At 45.9% G+C, this 21,049-nt stretch overlaps 1 protein-coding gene across 7 annotated transcripts in view; it reads right to left on the bottom strand.

Annotated features, from left to right (window-relative positions):
- cep131 (centrosomal protein 131) overlaps window positions 1-21,049 on the bottom strand; it is a 128,169-nt gene that overhangs the window by 26,248 nt on the left and 80,872 nt on the right. For 6 of the 7 annotated variants that reach the window (XR_009447070.1, XM_059653653.1, XM_059653655.1 and 3 more), the window contains 5 exons: window positions 13,810-13,926; window positions 11,563-11,665; window positions 8,546-8,747; window positions 7,242-7,349; window positions 3,122-3,239 (listed from right to left, as the gene is read on the bottom strand). Coding sequence is in view for 6 of the 7 variants with exons in the window: in XM_059653653.1 (XP_059509636.1) it covers window positions 3,122-3,239; window positions 7,242-7,349; window positions 8,546-8,747; window positions 11,563-11,665; window positions 13,810-13,926 (648 nt within the window). In the remaining variant the exon portion in view is untranslated. The remainder of the gene's footprint in view (window positions 1-3,121; window positions 3,240-7,241; window positions 7,350-8,545; window positions 8,748-11,562; window positions 11,666-13,809; window positions 13,927-21,049) is intronic. The other variant, XM_059653657.1, reaches the window with a different exon arrangement.

Below are 21,049 nucleotides of genomic sequence, written 5' to 3'. Positions count from 1 at the left end.
CACACACCATTTTTAGGACGGGTGTTGCAAAATTTTGAGCCGGTGATAGTAAAGGAATGGCAACACTTTACCAAATCATGATGTTGTGTGACTTGGAGGATAATGTGTGCTGCTGTTTCCATGTGTCTGTTGACCTTTTTTGTTTTAGGAGGTAGAGATGGCGGTGGCAAATTTGGAAGCACCAGGATCCTAAAATAAGATAATGAGGATAAATTGCATAAACTATGCTTGTATTCCCTGGAGCACAGAAGAAAAACTGGTGGTTTGAATGAATGATAGATAATAAAGTGTGAAGCTGGATGAACACAGCAGGCCAAGCAGCATCTCAGGAGCACAAAAGCTGACGTTTCGGGCCTAGACCCATCAGAGAGGGGGACGGGGTGAGGGTTCTGGAATAAATAGGGAGAGAGGGGGAGGTGGACCGCAGATGGAGAGAAAAGAAGATAGGTGGAGTGGAGAGTATAGGTGGGGAGGTTGGGAGGGGATAGGTCAGTCCAGGGAAGATGGACAGGTCAAGGAGGTGGGATGAGGTTCGTAGGTAGGAAATGGAGGTGCGGCTTGGGGTGGGAGGAAGAGATGGGTGAAAGGAAGAACAGGTTAGGGAGGCAGAGGCAGGCTGGGCTGGTTTTGGGATGCAGTGGGGGGAGGGGGAAGAGCTGGGTTGGTTGTGTGGTGCAGTGGGGGGGAGGGGACGAACTGGGCTGGTTTTGGGATGCGGTGAGGGAAGGGGTGAATTTGAAGCTGGTCAAGTCCACATTGATACCATTGGGCTGCAGGGTTCCCAGGCGGAATATGAGTTGCTGTTCCTGCAACCTTCGCGTGGCATCATTGTGGTACTGCAGGAGGCCCATGATGGACATGTCATTTAAAGAATGGGAGGGGGAGTTGAAATGATTCGCGACTGGGAGGTGCAGTTGTTTATTGCGAACTGAGCGGAGTGTTCTGCAAAGCGGTCCCCAAGCCTCCGCTTGGTTTCCCCAATGTAGAGGAAGCCACACCGGGTACAATGGATACAGTATACCACATTGGCAGGTGTACAGGTGAGCCTCTGCTTAATATGGAAAGTCATCTTGGGGCCTGGGATAGGGGTGAGTGAGGTGGTGTGGGGGCAAGTGTAGCATTTCCTGCGGTTGCAGGGGAAGGTGCCGGGTGTGGTGGGGTTGGAGGCCAGTGTGGAGCGAACAAGGGAGTCATAGAGAGAATGGTCTCTCCAGAAAGCAGACAAGGGTGCGGATGGAAAAATGTCTTGGGTGGTGGGGTCAGATTGTGGATGGTGGAAGTGTCGGAGGATGATGCGTTGTATCTGGAGGTTGGTGGGGTGGTGTGTGAGAACGAGGGGGATCCTCTTTGGGCGGTTGTGGCAGGGGTGGGGTGTGAGGGATGTGTTGCAGGAAATGCAGGTGACGCGGTCAAGGGCATTCTTGCCCACTGTGGGGGGGGAAGTTGCGGTCCTTGAAGAACTTGGACATCTGGGATGTGCGGGAGTGGAATGCCTCATCGTGGGAGCAGATGCGGTAGAGGCGGAGGAATTGGGAATCGGGGATGGAATTTTTGCAGGAGGGTGGGTGGGAGGGAGGAGGTGTATTCTAGGTAGCTGTGCGAGTCGGTGGGCTTGAAATGGACATCAGTTACAAGCTCGTTGCCTGAGATGGAGACTGAGAGGTCCAGGAAGGTGAGGGATGTGCTGGAGATGGCCCAGGTGAACTGAAGGTTGGGGTGGAAGGTGTTGGTGAAGTGGATGAACTGTTTGAGAATGGATGAGTTTGAATTATTTTTTGTTGTTATGTGTATTTTCCAGTGAGAAAAACAGTAAATTACAGTGAAAAGCTTTTCCACTGTTGCCATGATCTGGTGCCACTTCGAAAAGTTTAAAGAGTAAGAAAATACAATAGAAAAATGTAGCTTGAACAGAATCCATCAGTCCTCAGCCAGCATCACCATCTATCCTCCACTGCCTTGCCACTGTGTGCATTGAAGTTGCCACTCTTCAGGCACCATCTTTCATCATTGGGCCGATTCTCATTCGCCACTGCTCCGCCAATGTCAGTATTGCATCTCTCGCTACTGGACCCACCTCGTCATTGGCAGCGTGATGCCTTTCTGCCACCTCTTTGCTGTTATCAGCACCGCACCCAACCAACTGCGCTGGGCCCATTCACTGCCACCGCGAGATCCACACTGAGCCCACTCACTGCCACGATGAAATCCGTACTGGGCCCACTCACTGCCGCCATGGGATCCGCACTGGGGCTCCGCGCTGCAGCAGATGCCTCTGAGCTCAGCATAAGTGAAAAAAAAGCGGTCAGAGGAGACAAGCCTTGGCTGAGGAGTCCTGCTCTGCCGCCAATTTGATGGCATTGAGGTTTGCTTCAGGTTTTTAGGAGTTTGAAAGGTATTAGAATAAATAGAAAATTTATTATCTCGGTTTGGGAGAATGTAGGACTAGGAGACAGAACTTCAAAATTAAAACCAAATCTTTTCATACTTAATTGATAACATCTCTGTTGTAAAGCAGAAGTCAGCACCACAATTAATCTGCCAATGGAACCTACTTTCAGTGGGAGAGAGTTCCAATATTCTCTTTTGTGTGAAGATGTGTTTCCTAACTTAAGTATGAAAAAGGATGTTTTAAAGGAAGTGAAGGATGAAGTTTATGGCACGTTTGTGATACAAGTTATGCTTCCAACTTTTTGTGCTGCTGTTTATTTTGTCTGTGCCCTCTTCAGCGGGACACTTTAAATCTGGAATAGATAGAGTTTTGCTAGACTGGCACACAAGAGAATCTGGAGCCAATGCATGTCAATGGTGTTAAAATACAGAACACAAATGATTTTAACGAACAACAAAGCTGGCTTGAGGTAAGGACATAGCTGTTACTGTTCCTTACGTATGGAACATGAAATAGGGACAGCCATAAGACTCTACTACAATAGTCTAATACATTGAACGATTTTCTGGCAGTTATATATAAATAACTGCTTTGAGACAATTTTGTGAGAAGCAATTGGGTACCTGTGCAAGCAGAGGGGAGGAGACACAAAATTAGTAAGAAGACAAACAAAGATTATGTAACACATCATATAAAAACATCATGCTAACACCTGACACTAGCAAATGCTACCTGGTGACGCCTTTCTTGCTCTTCTTTTGCCTTTTCAAATTCTTCTTTCAGGGCTTTGGTTACAAGGGAAGAATTATCCTCCAGCTGTCGTCGCAGCTCGTCCAACTCAGCTCGTTGCCTACGATTTATAAAAATAACCAAAGTAAAATATGTTTCAAAAGGGCAGAACTATTTCCTACCAACTGTTGTACCATGACACTTAAATCCAACTTCATCTTGAGGCCTAAATGAGATTTCTCAACCAGATTTTACCAAACCTGCCTCATTAACTACTTACCCTGCCCCTATGGCATCATTCTTGCCCAAACCTAGCCGCATCATACCATGCACCATTGCTAGAACAACTCACTAGATATCTGCCAGAAGACCAGCATTCACTACATCGACATCACAGCTGAACACTGACAATCCTGTGTTTCCCCTCACTGACTTCATAATGGCTCAGTAGGCATTAGGCTTCACAGGCCACAGGGGCTAACACTCCCTGGCACATACAACCCCCTTTTTCTCACACTTGTCACTGTTTAATCACCAGATCACAGTTTACCTGTCCTTAGCTACATCCTGTCCAAATGTCCTCTCTAAGTTATTACTTTGACCTCTATGTCCATGTAGACATGCAGCTTGTCGCTGCCCAGTTGGGGAATATCACATATAGACAAGGAATCAGACAATTCCAAACTTTAGTTTTTATTTGCAAAAGCAAATGAGTAAAGACTGCATTATTCCCCCACAATGCAAACCAAATCTGGCATGAAGACAAAAACTACTTTGTTTTCCATGATGATCTGCAGCAGCCAGCTCTCAAATATTGGAACTGGGTGTCACTGAAGTTCCATTTGGCTTGTTGTACCTGACACAATGAGCTCTGACATTCACAAGGATTCTTCTTCCCAAATCGCCTTGTTTTCATCCTTGGAAGACTGCTCCTATTGTCCCATTTCCTCAGCATCCAGCACACCACCTTGCTGACTGGTTAAATTGAAGCACACAGCCCACTAGGATGATGAACCACATGCTGTCCAGACTTCACTGAAGGGTTCCCTTAGACCAGTCCAAACAGGTGAACTGCATCTTCAGCAGCTTGTATTCTGCCATGCCCTGGTTGCAATGTGTGCATCAACTTAGTGAAGGTGCTGTGCTGGCCATGTGACCAACTCATTACATCCAAAAAGGGAGGGCCTACTGTGCTCTGACAAGCTTTGCACCAGTCTTACATCAGTAGTTCAACTTTTCATTATATTCAGTAGAGTCCATCTTCATATTTACAGGACAAAAAAATGAAGCATCTCTTGGAAGTGATGGAGGTGTCATCAATAGTGATACCTGCTCAATGACATCTTGTTTGGGTTCCATTAGAGTCACTCAGCTCCTGATCTCAATAGAACCTTAGATCGAACATGGATACAAGAGCTGAATTCTAGAGATGAAATGAGAGTGACAGACCTTGACATCAAGGCTGCATTCAACTAAATGCTACATTAAGGAGCCTGAGCAAAACTGGAATCAATAGCGATCAGGAGGAAAAATCCTTGCTAGTTGGAGTCATACTGATCAAAAAAGGGGAAGATTGCCAATTATTGGAATAGGAAGATCTGGATAATATCCAGGCTTGGGCTGACAAGCAGCCAGGATCCCATCACCAAATCACCTTTTATTTACACATGGGAAGTCCCTAACACTGTGATCCAACTCCCTCAGAGCCAGCTCTGAGTGTGAATATGTTTGATACTCCTCTTTTCACCTGTTAGTCAGTGGTCTTTGATTGGGCCAGATTAACAGCCCCAATCAGTGAGCTCATATTCTATGAGGTCCACCTGACTGGCCTCATTATAGTCACAATCTCCTCCTTTTGCTGTGTCTAAAGCCATGGGCCAACCCTTTTTTTTTTAAAAAAATAGGGCCTCCTGGGGCATTTTAGCATCAGGTCAGGTTCCTCCGACTCTGTGCTAGATATGGGCAGCATGTAACGCACAGGAGCTTGCCCCATGCGCCTGGAGTGTCTTGGGAGAAATTCACCCCTGTTTTCAGCAGCAAAAGCATCAATGTAGCAACATTCACCATGTCCATATCAGATTCAGAGGTCTTTTCACTGTCACTGGATTCAAAATCCTGGAATTTCCCTCCTAACAGCATTGTTGGTCTATCTACAGCACATGGACTGCAGCAATTCAAGAAAGCAGTTCATCACCACCTCTCAAGAGCAGGTAGGGACAGGCAGTCAGCAATACCCATGTCCCATTGTGAATTAAAATAAAAGATGTAATTTGCTACATGCATTAGATTGATATCTCAGTGTGTTGTACAACAAGATGTCTCCTCCAGGTCAGACAAGCAATTAACGCCAAAACGCCAAGAAGGAGTAATATATAGCACTTGGGGGAAAAGGGATCAAAGAACATGGGCAGTAAGTGGGAACAGGGTACTGATTTGGATGAGCAACCATGATCATATTGAATGACAGAGCAGGCTCGAGAGCTGAATGGCCTACTCCTGTTCCTGTTTTCCGTGTTTCTATGCCAAGCAGCTTGGCTGTATATCTAAGCAAAAGAGCTTGTTACTGATAGCCTTTAGCCTCAGGCTGAAATACAAATGCACCAACAGGGCTGGAACAGCATGGCAGGTATGGCAAAGCTATGTATGAATACAGCAATCATACAAATAGGCGCTAATTAAGCAAGCAGCTCAGAGATGCAACCTGGTCCAAATATGATCTGGGTGTTCTGGCTTTGCAATGTAAAGCATCCCTGAAGCATTCTTTCAATGCTAGTTGCCAATGCATCCTGCATGGCAAGTCTATATTTCCTAAGCGCCTTACTAGTGGATTGGAGAAAAGCTTCTAGGTTTGTGAGGTATCGACAAATATAAATGTCAATGTCAATGTCCTAGGATGAGGATTGGAGGGGTGTGTGAGGCTGCTGCTTTGGAATGTGCCCTAGGAGACAGTTTGCTATGGAGCAACATGGAGGCTGTTCAGAGCCATCAGCAAGCTGAAGTTGCCTAGTACCCACACTGCCTTCCATGTCAAGAATTTCTAGTTTATTCACTGCACTTAGTAAGGTAGGAAACTGAATAATAATAGATGAGTTGTGATGTTAATTAGGTATTTAACAAGGAATAATCCTCTTAACTGGCAATTCACTGCTGTCTCATGAGAAACTCGCCTGGCCACCCAGAAGATGCTCAAAAGATGCCATAAGTTGTTTCCAACAGCAAAACTCACTTGACTCCTTGCATGACTGTGCGACAAATCCCATCACGGCCCACATCGTTCAGGCCCCAATTAGGTTCTGCCCATTGTGTTTTTCCCAAAAATATAAATCAATGCACTACACAGGTACTCCACAGAAGCAAATTTGTGCTTCTGTCCACCGATGTGCCAGACCTGCTGAGTTTCTCCAGCAATTCGTTTAATTTTATTTCTGTATGTTCAACTGTAGTTCCATAACTATAACAAGTTCCCCTTCAAGCCACACACCATTCTAAACTGGAAATATATTGCCATTCCTTCTCTGCTGCTGGATCAAAATCTTGACATTCCCTTCCTATTAGCACTGTGGATGTATCCTACACTAGACAGACTGCAGCAGTTCAAGAAGGGGGCTCATTACTATCTTCTCATTGCCAGTTAGGTTGACATTAAAAAATACAAAGGAAACTGGTGACCTTGATGCAGATTTGTTCAGTCCTATTTTCAGTAAAAATGAGCCAGTGAAACAGTAACAAGTGAAAGCTACAAACACTAACCTAAGACTTACTGAGCTGACTGGGTAGCTGGTCTATATAAATCAATATACTAAACCTTGGCTCCTGCAGAGTTTTACAACTTCAACTAGGACAAAAAAGGACATGGCAATTGACTTTGGTACTCTTAGTTTCTCCTTCTGGAAGGCAACAGGTGGACATCTAGAGACCTTGCACTTAGATTGTTTGTCCTGATTATCATGCTATACTGAACCTCACTGTCTGGGCTCCCACATGAAAAATAATCAGTTGGGCAAGGTACCTGCAAGCCCAAATGCTGTCATGAATCTCAAGAGAAAATAAAAAGAAAAGGAGAAGGTGAACAGAGGGGCAAAAAGGGCACTACTTAAATTTAACAGTATGATGATATTCTCACCTAGCAGCTTGCTGGTTGAGACGTTCCTTCTCTTCAGCCACCTCAGCATACAGTCTCCTTCGCTGTTGCTGGATAGCTTGCTCCTCTTGTTCAAGCTGTTTTTCATATCTATTGGAACACAGTAACAAACACTTTGGTGATTTAACATATTAAAGAATATGATTGTTGCTTACCTATGAAGAACGTATCTTTACTGAGGGAAATGAGAAAATGCCCTAAACAATAAAAGGAAAGGTATTCAAAAACAGAAGTTGCTGGAAAAGCTCAGCAAGTCTGGCAGCATCTGTGAAGAGAAATCAGAGTTAACGTTTCGGGTCTGGTAATCCTTCCTCAGAATGTAAAGATACAGTCTCACCAGACCACAGGGCTGTTCGCTCATTAGAGAGAGAGAGATGTCTGGTTGTGGTTTAACTAGAGAGTCACTACGCTCAGGTACGGGGAGAGTTTGAGTAGGAAAATCCTCTTAGGTGACCTCAGCCAGTGCAGGAATTGAACCTACGCCACTGGCGTCACTTTGCATCACAAATGAGCTGTCCAGCCAAACAAGTTAACCAAACCCCACATAAACAATATCATGTAAATTAACTGTATAGTTTCAAACAGTTAAACGAGTACTGAAATTCATCTGAGCACAATCGCTTAATTTGACCTTTTAAACTACTTGAATCAATTGCTAAAGATTATGTCAGCAAAACTGAGGAAAAAGGAACAAAAAATGAAGTTTTAGAATGCTGACTAATGATTTTCTAAACACTTAATTTACAAGAACCTTTCGAGAACCTGATCATTTATGTAAGTTTGTTCTAATAATGTTACATACTTCAAATTAAAATGGCATCTTATTGGTTCCTCAGAATGTAACCAAAGGGCAATGGATTACAAATATGACCTCAGTAAAGATTGCTCACAAATCAGCTATAAACAGGTTTTATGCATAATTTGTCTGAGATAAACCACAAGCCCTTATCTGAACTGATATCTGAATCAAAATGGCACAAAGTAATATTTTTTATGGAGCAAAAACAAAGTTGCTGGAAAAGCTCAGCAGGTCTGACAGCATCAGTTCTGAGGAAGGGTCACCAGACCCGAAACGTTAACTCTGTTTTCTCCTTCACAGATGCTGCCAGACCTGCTGAGCTTTTCCAGCAACTTTGTTTTTGTTCCTGATTTACAGCATCTGCGGTTCTTTTGGTTTTTATTTTTTGTGGAGCATTGTCTTTTATTCTTGGACTTTGAGATGAACAGATCGGTGTAATAGGCCTCAAAAGACAGGCATTATTTGAACTATTTTTATTCATCCAAACCTTTGTCTGGCAAGATCCCGCTCCCTCTGGCACAGATCTTCCTTCTCCCTCTCCAGCTGTTCCCTTAGTTCTTCAGTCTGTCTGATATATCTCTGAGCTGCACGCTCATCAGATTGCAGAAGTTCAGCCTCATGCAATGCTTTCAGTTTCTTGAGTTCTTGTTTATGTTTAGCTATTAGCTTTTGAATCTCTGGCTCCAAACCTGGAATTCAAGCAATTGAGTTATGCAGATTTATGATAAGACCACTTCACTGAGACACGTGACAGCAGAAAATGCTATTACAGTACTTTCGATAATTTGCTACAATGTCTCCAACATAGGAAACTTTTCCAAGGCACTTTCCAGAGACGTGAACATACGTAATGGCAAAGATTGGAATATTGGATAGTTCAGAACGAATGTGACCAAAAACTTTGTTAAAGTGGAAAATTTTAAAGAGTAAAATAAAACAAAGTACTGCAGATGCTGAAGAACTAAAACACAAAAAAGGAATAGCTGGAGAAACTCAGCAGGTCTAGCAGTATCTGTGGACAGAGAGCAGATGTAACATTTCAAGTCCAGTGTTCAGAGTTCTGCCAGACTTACTGAGTTTCTCAAGTAATTCCTGTTTTTATTTAAGTATTAAGAAAGCTTTTAAAAGAATGTGGTGGATGAGTGGAAAGGTTTATAGAACGAGTTCCACATGAGCTTGGATGCCTAAAAGCATGGGTGCCAATGAAGGGGCAAAAGAATTGGGTGGAACACACAAGAGGTCAAAGTCAAAGAAATGGTGAATTCCAAGATAGAGGAGACTTATCAGATTGGAAGGGGGTTACACAAATAAAGAGTGACAGGGAAGTCCTGGCCAAAAGGAGAGTAGGGTGTCACTGGCAGCCCGAGAAGGTCACTGAAGATAGGGGTTATGAAAGACAAGGTTTTATGGGAACAGACATTTACGGTGAGCAGAGAACAGGAGGCTGTCCACGAAATCACTGGGATAGTCAAAGCTTAGAGGTGATACAAGGGATCTTCTAGCAGGTAGAATGAGTAAGAGTGGAGATGGACAATGTTACGGGCATGGAACTCTTCTACCTTTATGATGTTCTGAATCTAGGGGTGGAAGTTTGATACAGGTCAGGGTCAAGTAAGATGCCAAACAGGCTATTTTATATTACTCCAAAAAGAGAGAGGAATCGATCATTAAAGGAGAAAGCAACAGCCAACAAATGGTATATTGGTTCATATGTTGTCTACTGGTTTGCAAGTTTAGCATGTGCATTAAAGTTTCATCAGATAAGTAAGTCTCAGATTTTGCCACTAGGTATATCTGTGCTTTACAACGTTATTGTCTGAAGAAAACCTGTGGAGAAGGAGTGAGATAACAATACAAATATGTGGCATTTTTGAGAAATGAACATTTCAATGTACACCACACTAGGCAGTGTGAAGTTGCTGCAGCCATTTATATCTTCAATTACATTTAAACACAAAGTACAACTAGCACTGAAATGTGTAGACCACCTCACTTAAATTCTTGCTAAAGCAAGATCACAACAGATTTTAAGATAACAAAGTGTGAGGCTGGATGAACACAGCAGGCCAAGCAGCATCTTAGGAGCACAACAGCTGACGTTTCGAGCCGAGACCCTTGGTCATCCAGCCCCACACTTTGTTATGTTGGATTTTCCAGCATCTGCAGTTCCCATTATCTCTGATCACAACAGATTTTGTTAGTTTGATTTGATCAGGCAAGAGGTCAGCACCTATGAGGACTTTGCAAAATCTCACAGCACAGAAAAATCATGTACTGACTCTTTTTGCCATCCTTTCTCCATTGAAAATGTTTCCTTTTTAAGCATATGTCTCATTCATTTTTAAAAATCGAATCTCCTCCATCACCCTTTCACAAAATGTAAAAAATATCATTCTCTCTGCCTCTTTTATCAGTTATCTTAAATTTATGTCCCCTGAGCCTCTTCCTAGCAGAAACAGTTTCTCTGCACAAAAAGTTCATAATCTTTAACTCTTCTATTTAAGCTGCTATTAAACTACTCCTTGAAGAACAATCCCAGTCTCAGTGGTACTATTCGAGGAAACCTAGACATGTCACGATAAAGCACACCATATAATTTTGCTTCAAGCAACAATTAAGCAAGGAATACTTAGTAAAATTAACAGCTTCCTTTTCTGTGTGAAGCACTTCCTTGCTATTTGTAACGCCATCAGCCAAATCTGCAACAAGACCAAAGTGCCTACTTACACTCTTACTAAGAGATTCTGCTTTTCTGGCTCCTTCAGTGAATCAACTTGCAAAAATACTGAGAGAATTTCACCATGCCAAACCCACCTAGATTTCAGGAACGCAAGTTGTGATTAGATCCAACCGCAGCAATGTTCCACAGAGTTGTTATGCCTACAACATACAAAGTGCTCCTTCCTCATTACTGTATCATTTAGATTAAGCTCTGCAACTCTTACTATCACTCAATTCTTGAAAAATTGATGATTAGAATTGCAGCTGTTCAAGCTGTTTAACTCTTCTATTAAAGCTATTATTAAACAACTGTTTGAAGAACAATCCCAGTCTCTGTGGTATTATTCGAGGAAATGTACTCATGCCACTATAAAGCACAAGTGTTTCAGCTTTCCACCATCCACGTATTTTTCCTTTGTAAACAAATAATGGGGCAGGTGATCAGAGGCAATTTAAGGGAAGGAGATAGTGGGCGTGTCAATTGTGTTATGTACTTCTTGATAATTTGTTCTTCACAATCTTCTCAACATTTATAAGCGAGTTATAAGTTAGTTAACCTGATGATAAATATCTTACAGTAAAGATGTCCTACTGTAAATTTGAAACCATGAACAGTATCTGTATGATAAATTTGGAAATTCTTCATAGTTCATTTAAATGGTTATTCTGTTGCAAAATATTTGAGTATAATATTTCGACATTGGTGGTTATCCACAAAAATATGCAACTTTTAATGGTCTGCTTAGAATATTGTCTATAAGACCCAGGTTTGTAAACTGATACCTTTCACAGTAATCTCTTTAATTTTCTTTGTTTTCTCATCTATCCATTTCTCTCTGCGTATTTTTTCTGTTGCACTCATTATTTCTTTTAACTTCTTGATTTCCTATAGAAAGAAATAATTGGACAGGATGTTATAAGAAAACCCGCAGTACAATGATTCCTTACTGTACTTTGAATGCTGAAAAAGTTCAGACAGGAATAAAACAACACTAATATATATTTTTAAAAATTTATTCAGTTTGTACCCCCGTCCTCTGGCAGCCTCAGGATCAGACTTTTGTCAGGCTGCAGGAAGTCATGTGTCAGGATTAGCATGGGAGTTTTTAAATACATTTAAAAAGTGCCGTGCAACATGCCGTTTGCAATCATTCTGCATTTTAATATTAGATTCAATTAAATTTTCTTGTTGCAAATCGTATTCTGAAACAATTAATGTTTCTTAACATAGAATCTGAAAAAGAATACCACTGTATTGAAATTAATGGCACCAGTGGCATTTGTTACTGTGTGGGCTTGAAGCATTCAATTTTTTTTAATACCTCCCTCACCCAGATGTGGGAAACAAAATATACCCTTTCACCGAAGGGTCCAACAAGTATTATTTGAATTATTCAAAACAGAAAATAAATGAGAGTGGAGAATGCACACCATGACCGTGTGATCTTAACAGCTACTGCACATGGAGCAATTGTTCTGTTGCTTGTAGATGACAATGATGAATTGGAAACTGACACAAGAAAAGTTACTGAACCATTTTAAATTGCTGCAGCAAGAAAACCGTTTTGGGGAGAAGAGCACGAGAGGCTGGGTTTTCCAGAAACCAGAACTGGAATCATACCATGGGTATCAGACCACACAGGTTGCTGGATCAAAGAGTGCTGGATTAAGAAGGTACAATCTGCATGTACAAAGACAGAACTGTAGTCACAGATGGCACAATGGCTCAATGGGTTAGCACTGCTGCCTCACAGTGCCAGGGACTTGGGTTCAATTCCAGCCTTGGGCAACTGTCTGTGTGGAGGTTGCACATTCTCCCTGTGTCTGTGTGGGTTTCCTCCAAGTGCTCCCACAGTCCAAAGATGTGCAGGTTAGGTGGATTGGCCATGCTAAATTGCTCACAGTGTGCAGGAATGTGCAGTCTAGGTGGATTAACCATGGGAAATACAGGATTACAGGGGCAGGGTAGCAGGGTGACTCTGGGTGGGATGCTCTTCAGAGAGTCAGTCTGGAATTGTTTGGCTGAAAGGCATGTTTCCACACTCTAGGGATTCAATGGACAGAGAATAAAAGCTGCAGCACTTCTGACTTCCGGCAGTTCCAGGGGTGAAAAAACAGTTTGCAAACAATGAATTAAATAATCTGATTAGACTATTTCAGTTAGGTATAAATATTAACCACTGTTTTGTATATGCATTCCTGCAAGCCCAAAAGATGGTCTGGTGCATATTTGGGTAGCCCTCTTTCTGTCTTAGTCATGTTGGTTCAATATTTTTTAAAATTTCACTCACAGGGTGAGGGCATCACTGGCCAGGCCAGCATTTTTTGCCCATTCCTAATTGCCCAAAGAATAGTTAAGAGTCAAGCACATTGCTGTGGATCTGGAGTCACGTGTAGACCAGACCAGATAAGGATGGCAGTTTCCTTCCCTAAAGGACATTGGTGAACCAGATGGGTTTTTCCAAAAATTGACGATGTGTATTGACAACTGACAATTGCCATGGTCATCACTGACTCTTAATTCCAGATTTTTATTGAACTCAAATTCCACCATCTACCATGGTAAGATTTGAACCCGGGTCCCTGGAACATTACCTGGGTCTTGGATTAACATTCCAGTGATAATACCGCAAGCCCATCACCTCCCCATGACCTGACAGATACTTGAAAATTGTAAAGAGGCTTAATAGGATGAAACTACAGATGATGTTTCAACTTCTGGGGTGTCCAAAGTTAGAGGTTATGCATTTGAAGGTAGCCCCTATTAAATTCACTTACACATTTAATGAGAAACTTGTATAAAGAGACAGCAAGGATGTAGACCTCGCTACCACTTAGAGAAGTCGAAGCGAATATCACAGAATAGAGAAATCTAGGCAAATGCATGAGGGGAAAAAGGAATAGAAAGAAAGAGTAAGATGGGAAGAGATTGTGGAGTATCAGCACTAGAATAGACAATTAGGCAAACTGTCCTTTTTCTCTGCTGTACATTCTGCGCAATTATATGGATTTGCAGTCTGATTCTCTCACCAGTTCATGCTGCTCATGCATCTGTTGGATTTTCTTAGTGTATTTCTGGTCCACCTGCTTCAATTCATTTACCATAGACTCGCACTTTGCATTTAACCCCTTCTTGTCATCTATCAGCTGTCAGGAGCAGATAATTAAAAAAAGTCAAAAATAACTCTATCAACACATCAAAACATTGAGCATAGTACATTAAAATTCAGCCCTCACCACAGCTCAATATGAAGTCCAAAGGTCTGCAGAATACTAAGCAGTTCAACAGTCATAACATCATCCTATCAGAGGATTAAAGTAAATATTTACATTTTGAAAGAATAATTGAGCTGAAAATTAAGTTCAGGATGAATAAACTAAAAAAAACTCTAATACAATATAAATGAAGGATAAAAGTTATTGTCGAGTTCTAATTTCATCAGAATTTTCTCTGCTAATTTTTTTTCCCTTTGCCTTCCTCATAACACACATCTAGCTAATAGCATCTGTTCTGGATGTGAGTTTGCTCGCTGAGCAGGAAGGTTAGTTTTCAGACGTTTCATCACCATGCCAGGTAACATCATCAGTGAGCCTTCGACAAAGCGCTGGTGTTATGTCCCGCTTTCTATTTATGTGACAACACACTGATTTGGAGCCAATCTACCATCCCCTGAGAAAAAGAACAGGAAATGACATCACCAACGCAGGAAATGACATCACCAACCCAAGGAAACCTAACCAGATAAATAGAAAGCGGGACATAACACCAGTGCTTTGTCAGAGGCTCACTGATGATGTTACCGAGTATGGTGACGGATTGTCTGGGAACAAACCTTCAAGCTCAGTGAACCAGCTTACATCTGGAACAAAATAAAGACCCACTCTCTCGTGGACCGAGAGGAGGAGAGTGCTGTCTTGGAGGTGAAAGGAGGACGTTGGGTTGGGTGTGCACCCTTGCGACCAGTGGATCTTTATGCTGGCTTCAGCCTAACGCTGGTTCAGGGGAGCATCTGGACCAGTAAGAGGCAGGTCAAGGTGACGCTGATGATGGGCGCGGACGGGAACGGCGTATACCCACCGTCCAGCTTCGCGATCGGCGGGAGCAAGGACTACCTGACCTATGCAGGGCAACCTAAAGTCTGCCATGCCTGTAGTAAGTCAGGTCACATGGTGGCCGACTGCAAAGCCACCATCTGCAGGGAGGAGGGACACCTTGCAAAGGATTGCCCACAAGAGAAAAGCTGCAACCTTTGCGGGGAAGCGGACCACCTCTATAGGGCATGCCCGCGGCGGGGGACCACCTACGCCCAGGTCGCCGGCAGGGGGAATGCGGGGCCAAGCCCCCCCGGAGGACAAGGCGGCACCAGGGCCTCACTAATGTGCAGGAGGGCCAGGTCGTGCAGGAGGGTCCATTCCCGCAGGATGGGCCTGAGGCCAGCAAAGCACCCCTGCAGGCTCCGCTCCCCCCCCCCCCCCCCCCCCCGACAACCTGGAATCGATGGAGGCGGTGACAGGCGACCCAGGGGAGTGGACGACGGTCCGGAAAGCGAGGAGGAAGGTGCGTCGATGGGCCCAGGAACCCCAACCATCAGGCGGGAAGAGGCAACTACAGGGGGGCTTTAAGAGCTCCTCTGACGAGGAGGATTCGGAGACGGCCCACCCGAAGCAGAAGTTAAAGATCTCGAGGGAGAAGGGAAGTAGCACCCCGCTTCCAGGTGACGGGAGGCATCCTGAGGCTCCCTCTGACACCTAGTCAAGTGCCGCTGGGGCACTGGAGGGCCCCCCGGAACTTCCAGGCGGGAAGGAGTAAACAGCGCGTCCCCAGCCTGACCCAGAGCCGGACCCTCCTGCTTCCGTACCCCTGATGGGGGGGATGCCACCTGGAAGGCAGCACGGACAGTTTCCTGAGTCTGGAGAGCGTCCAGCAGTTAGCCTGGGCAATGGGCATGAAGGGACAGATGGAGGGGCTGGACCTTGGACTTGGGGAGGGTACTGCGGTCACTGCCCACAATGGGGGTACGAGTTGCGAGCATTAATGTGCGCAGTGTCAAGTCCACCGCAAGATGTGTATCGACGTTGGCCTACCTGACCACCGTCAAGGCGGACCTCCTGTTTCTGCAGGAGTGTGGGATACCGCACCTCGGCAGGTACGGGAAATGGTCTGGCGCCTGGACCTGTGGGCCTTCGATCTGGTCGGGGGGTAACGACTGTCGCTCCTCAGGCCTAGCTATTCTGCTGCAGGGGCGCGACTTCACCATCTCAAGTTCAGGATGTGGTGGGGGGGCACCTCCTAGTGGCTGACGTCACCTACAGGAACGCTCCTGAGGCTGATCAATGTGTACGCCCCAGCGGTACGGAATGAGCGGCTGGCCGTCCTGCAGCGGCTTCCACCCCTGCTGGCTACGTCCAGGCCGGTCATCCTAGGCGGAGACTTCAACTGCATCATCGATGCAGATGGAAGATCTGGCGTGGGGACAGCGGGTGGAGGGAGTCAACTGGACATGACATCCAGATTCCTGATGGGCACGGTGAAGGACGCCAAGCTGCTCGAATTCTTCAGCACACCTGCAGACGGAGCGCAGCGGAGGTACACCTGGTCGCGGCCAGATGGGTCTCTCCGCTCAAGGATAGACTTCCTGTTTGTGTCACGGGCGTTCTCAGTCAGGTCCACCGGCATCGAGCCGGTGTTCTTCTCTGACCACTGCCTCCTGCTGGCCGACTGTCACTTACAGGACGATCAGCCGGCCGGCAAGGGGACGTGGAAGCTCAACACGACTCTGTTGACCCCAGAGAACGTCGAGGAGCTTAAGAGGGAGTACGCCGGTTGGAGAACCGTGAAACCCCTCTGAGTCTCCGGGCGACTGGTGGGAGACGGTGAAGGAGAACATCAAGAGGTTCTTTGTCCTCAAGGGTGTTCAGAAGGCGAGAGAGAGGCGGGGAAAGCTGTTGCGATTCCAGAAAAGGGTGCAGAACCTGCTCCTTCTGCAGTTGATGGGGGTCGATGTCACGGAGGACCTCTGCGAGATGATGGGCCAACAAGCCTCGCTCTTCGCCGCGGAGGCCTCCAGGATAATCTTCCGGCCCAGGGTCCGCTCCGTGGAGCAGGACGAGACGTGCTCACGTTTCTTCTTTCAGAAGGTGCACAAAGAGAGCTCTGTGCTTAGCCGGCTGAAGGAGGACGACAGCTCGGTGACGTCGTCTCGGCCCGACATTTTGAGGATCAGCAGATCCTTCTATGCCAGACTGTACGACACGAAGCCCACGGACAGCACAGCCTCCGAGTCGTTCCTGTCTTCTATCACGGAGGTCTTAGACGACGGCACGAGGGAGTGGCTGGACCGGCCGATATCCCTGGACGAGCTGACCAAAGCCCTCAAGTCCTTGGAGAGGAACAGGACTCCCGGAAGCGACGGCTTACTGGTCGAGCTGTATTCTGCTCTGTGGGACCTGGTCGGCCAGGACCTGCTGGAGGTGTATGATAGTGCGCTTCGGGCAGGGGAAATGTGCAAGTCCATGAGGAAGGGCGTCATCACCCTCATTTACAAGAGGAAGGGGGACAGGGAAGAGATTAAGAATTGGCGTCCAATTTCACTATTGAACGTGGACTACAAAATCCTGGCCAAGGTCATAGCCAACCGGGTCAGGTCTGTCCTGGAGTCGGTGATTCACCCTGACCAAACCTGTGCTGTGCCGGGCAGGAAGATCGCTGAGAGCCTCGCGCTCATCAGGGATACGATCGCCTACGTACAGGACAGGCGGGTGGACACCTGCCTCGTCAGCCTGGACCAGGAGAAGGCCTTCGACAGGGTCTCTCATGCTTACACGAGGGACGTCCTCTCCAAATTGGGGTTCGGGGAGGGCATCCGCAATTGGATCCAGCTGCTATACGCCAACATCGTTAGCGCAGTCTCGATCAACGGGTGGGAATCAGACAGTTTTCCTGTTAGATCTGGAGTCAGGCAGGGCTGCCCGCTGTCTCCTGCCTTGTTCGTGTGCTGTGTGGAGACCTTCGCCGCATCCATCAGGAAGGACGTGAGCCTGAAGGGCGTGACTATCCCAGGCAGCGGAGGCCTTCAGGTCAAGACCTCCCTGTACATGGACGATGTCGCCGTCTTCTGCACCGATCGTTGGTCGGTGAGTAGACTATTGGACATCTGCGGCCAGTATGAACTGGCCTCGGGTGCCAAAGTCAATAGGGGTAAGAGCGAGGTCATGTTCTTCGGGAACTGGGACAACCGCTCCTTCATCCCCTTCACCGTCAGGACAGACTACCTGAAGGTGCTGGGTGTTTGGTTTGGTGGAGCTGGGGCGTGCACTAAGACTTGGGAGGAGTGTATCACCAATTTGAAGCAGAAGCTGGGCAGGTGGACACTCCGGTCCCTATCCGTCACGGGTAAGAACCTGGTTGTCACGTGCGAGGGGCTTTCGGTACTGTTGTATGTGGCGCAGGCCTGGCCTATTCCCTGGACCTGCGCCGCTGCGGTCACCCAGGCCATCTTCCACTTCATTTGGGGGTCGAGAATAGACCTGGTCCGCAGGGACACCATGTACAAAGACCTGGAAAATGGGGGAAAGGGCGTACCAAACGCCACCCTCGCCCTGACGGCTGCCTTTGCGTGCGGCTGCATCAAGCTGTGTAGATCCTCAGTACGCAAGCACCAAGTGTCACTACTTACTGAGGTTCTACCTGTCCCCGGTGTTGCGAAGGATGGGCCTGGCCTCGTTGCCGCGGAATGCTCCAAGTAGTTGGACCGTTCCGTACCACCTGTCCTTCGTGGAGAAATTTTTGAAAGGAAACACCTTTGACCACAAGGCCGTCAGGCAGTGGTCAGCACGTAGTATCCTCGAGACCCTTCGGGAAAAGGAGAGGGTGGATCCTGTCATGTGGTTCTCCACGCAGACTGCCAAAGTCGTTTGGCAGAATGCCTCATCGCCAGAACTTCAAACCAGCACAAGGACATTGCTTGGCTGACGGTGAGAGGGGCTCTGCCAGTGAGATCCTTTATGCATGCCCGGAATCTCTGCGCCACCGCACGCTGCCCTCAAGGTGGCTGCGGGGGGGACGAGACTGTCGATCACCTCCCTTCTGGAGTGTGCCTACGCGCAGGAGGTCTGGGGGGGGATGCAGTGGTATTTGTCGAGGTTCGTCCCGAGCAGCTCCGTGACGCGGGTCTCCGTGCTCTACGGGCTGTTTCCCGGGACGCACACAGAGACCAACATCAACTGCGCCTGGAGGACCATCAATGCGGTGAAAGACGCTCTTTGGTCTGCCCGCAACTTGCTGGTCTGCCAGCTGAAAGAACTGACCCTGACCGAATGTTGCAGACTGGCGCACTCCAAGGTCCAGGACTACATGCTGAGGGACGCGCTAAAGCTTGGGGCAGCCGCCGCCAAGGCGCAGTGGGGAAAGACGACGGTATGACACCACTCGTCCAGAATAGAAAAAAGGGCCCTCTCTGGTAACTGGGCCCAGCTGGCGCCTTCCCCAACTGGTCAGGGGGCCAACTGGGACTATGCGGGGTGTTGACTGCCGGGGTATTTTCTTTGCTTTGCTTTTTTTTTCTTCTTTGATTTTTTTTTCCTTTAGTTGGAGTACGTACCCCCTGGGTAACCCAGAGCAGCTTGCATGACTGGGTAGGTGTATAAATATGTTTTTTTTTTGTACATCTTATGAATAAAGTATATTTTTTCAAATAAAAAAAGTGACGAAACGTCTGAAAACTAACCTTCCAGCTCAGTGAGCAAACTCACATCCAGAACCTCAACCTGAGCTACAAATCTTCTCAAAACTCGCTAATAGTATCTGTGCATGGACTCTGGCTGATCAATCAAATAAGGTGTCAGTCTTAAGGTACACCAACTCATGCCTGCCTCTGAGTCAGAGGTTATAGGCTGAAGCTCCACTCCAAAGACTCGAACACAGAATCTAAATTCCCAGTTCAGTAATAACACTGAGGTGGAGTGTGCTGTAATACTGGAAGTGCTAATAATTGGATAAGACATTAATTCAAGGCACCATTTGTTACCTTTGACATACATAAAAGGTCTTAGTAGCGCTATTCTAGGAAGAACATGTGAATCTTCTTCCCAGCATCCAGACAGATATCTATCCCTCAAGCAACATCGCTTATATAGCCACTGAAGAGTGGTTCAGACTTGTGCCAACTGACTCAAGGATAGAGGTATCAGAGCCAAATCTGATCCTTTCGTGACACAATATCTATATATTAATACTTTTAGCAAGAGTAACTGGATTATAACTGAAGGTGGGATTCGTGCTAATTTTGTCTACCTTTACCAAGAATACTAAGGCCAATTATCATGACTCTAAAGCCTTCATTCCGTACCTGCCCCACCAAAAATAATGAATTTACACCTGACTGGAAACTCATGAGAACATTTTAAATTATGATTAAACTGCTGAACCACTTCAGTGCTTTTCCAGTACATATTTTGAATTTAACAGAGATAATATATATGAAGATATTATTTGGGTTTGGGAAACGAACCTGGTGGTAAGTTAACTTAGTCCACTTGCCACTTTTGTCTGTGGAATCTGAACCCATCCAAATTGATTAAATAAAGGTTTCCTTACTCTGCTGCTGCTGCTTACAGAGATATAAATGATCTTATATTCTTCTATGGGATATGTGCATCACTTGCATGTGGGCAGCATTTATTGTCCATCAATAGTTGCCCCAAAGAAGGCAATGAGCCACTTTCTTGGGCAAATGCAGTCTATGTCGTGTTGGTACATCCACAATGCTGTTATGAAGGGAATTCCAGGATTCTGTTCCAGTGACACTGAAAGAGCCATGTTGCTTGGACTGGAACTTAAAGGCAGTGATATTCCCATACAGTTCCTGCTCTGATCCTTCTAAATGGCGCAACTCATGGGTTTGGAAGGGTTCCAGCTGGAACTTTGTTGAATCTGTAAACTAAGTTTTATCGTTCACTAGCTTCCTAACTCAAACTAAACTCCCACCCTTCACACAGTGGGTGGTGCGCATGTATGTGGGACAGTCTGCCAGATGGGATGGTGAAGGAGGGTGTGTCGCAAGATTTGGGAAATGTTTAGATGGGTACGTGGATGGAGGGAGGGTTTGGAGGGGTGTGGGCCAGGTGTAGGCAAACAGGACTGGTTCGGTTTGAGAAATCCAGGTAGCGTGGATGGGTTGGGCCAAGAGGACTGTTTCCGTGCTGTGTGATACTATGACTCCATTTGAAAGGCATTTGAACAGATACATGGATGTGAAAGGTTTAGAGGAAC

This window comes from Stegostoma tigrinum, chromosome 22 (genome assembly GCF_030684315.1).
Source record: "Stegostoma tigrinum isolate sSteTig4 chromosome 22, sSteTig4.hap1, whole genome shotgun sequence".
NCBI lineage: Eukaryota > Metazoa > Chordata > Chondrichthyes > Orectolobiformes > Stegostomatidae > Stegostoma > Stegostoma tigrinum.
Note: the sequence above shows the minus strand (reverse complement) of the source record. Positions and strands in the feature narration are given on the sequence as shown.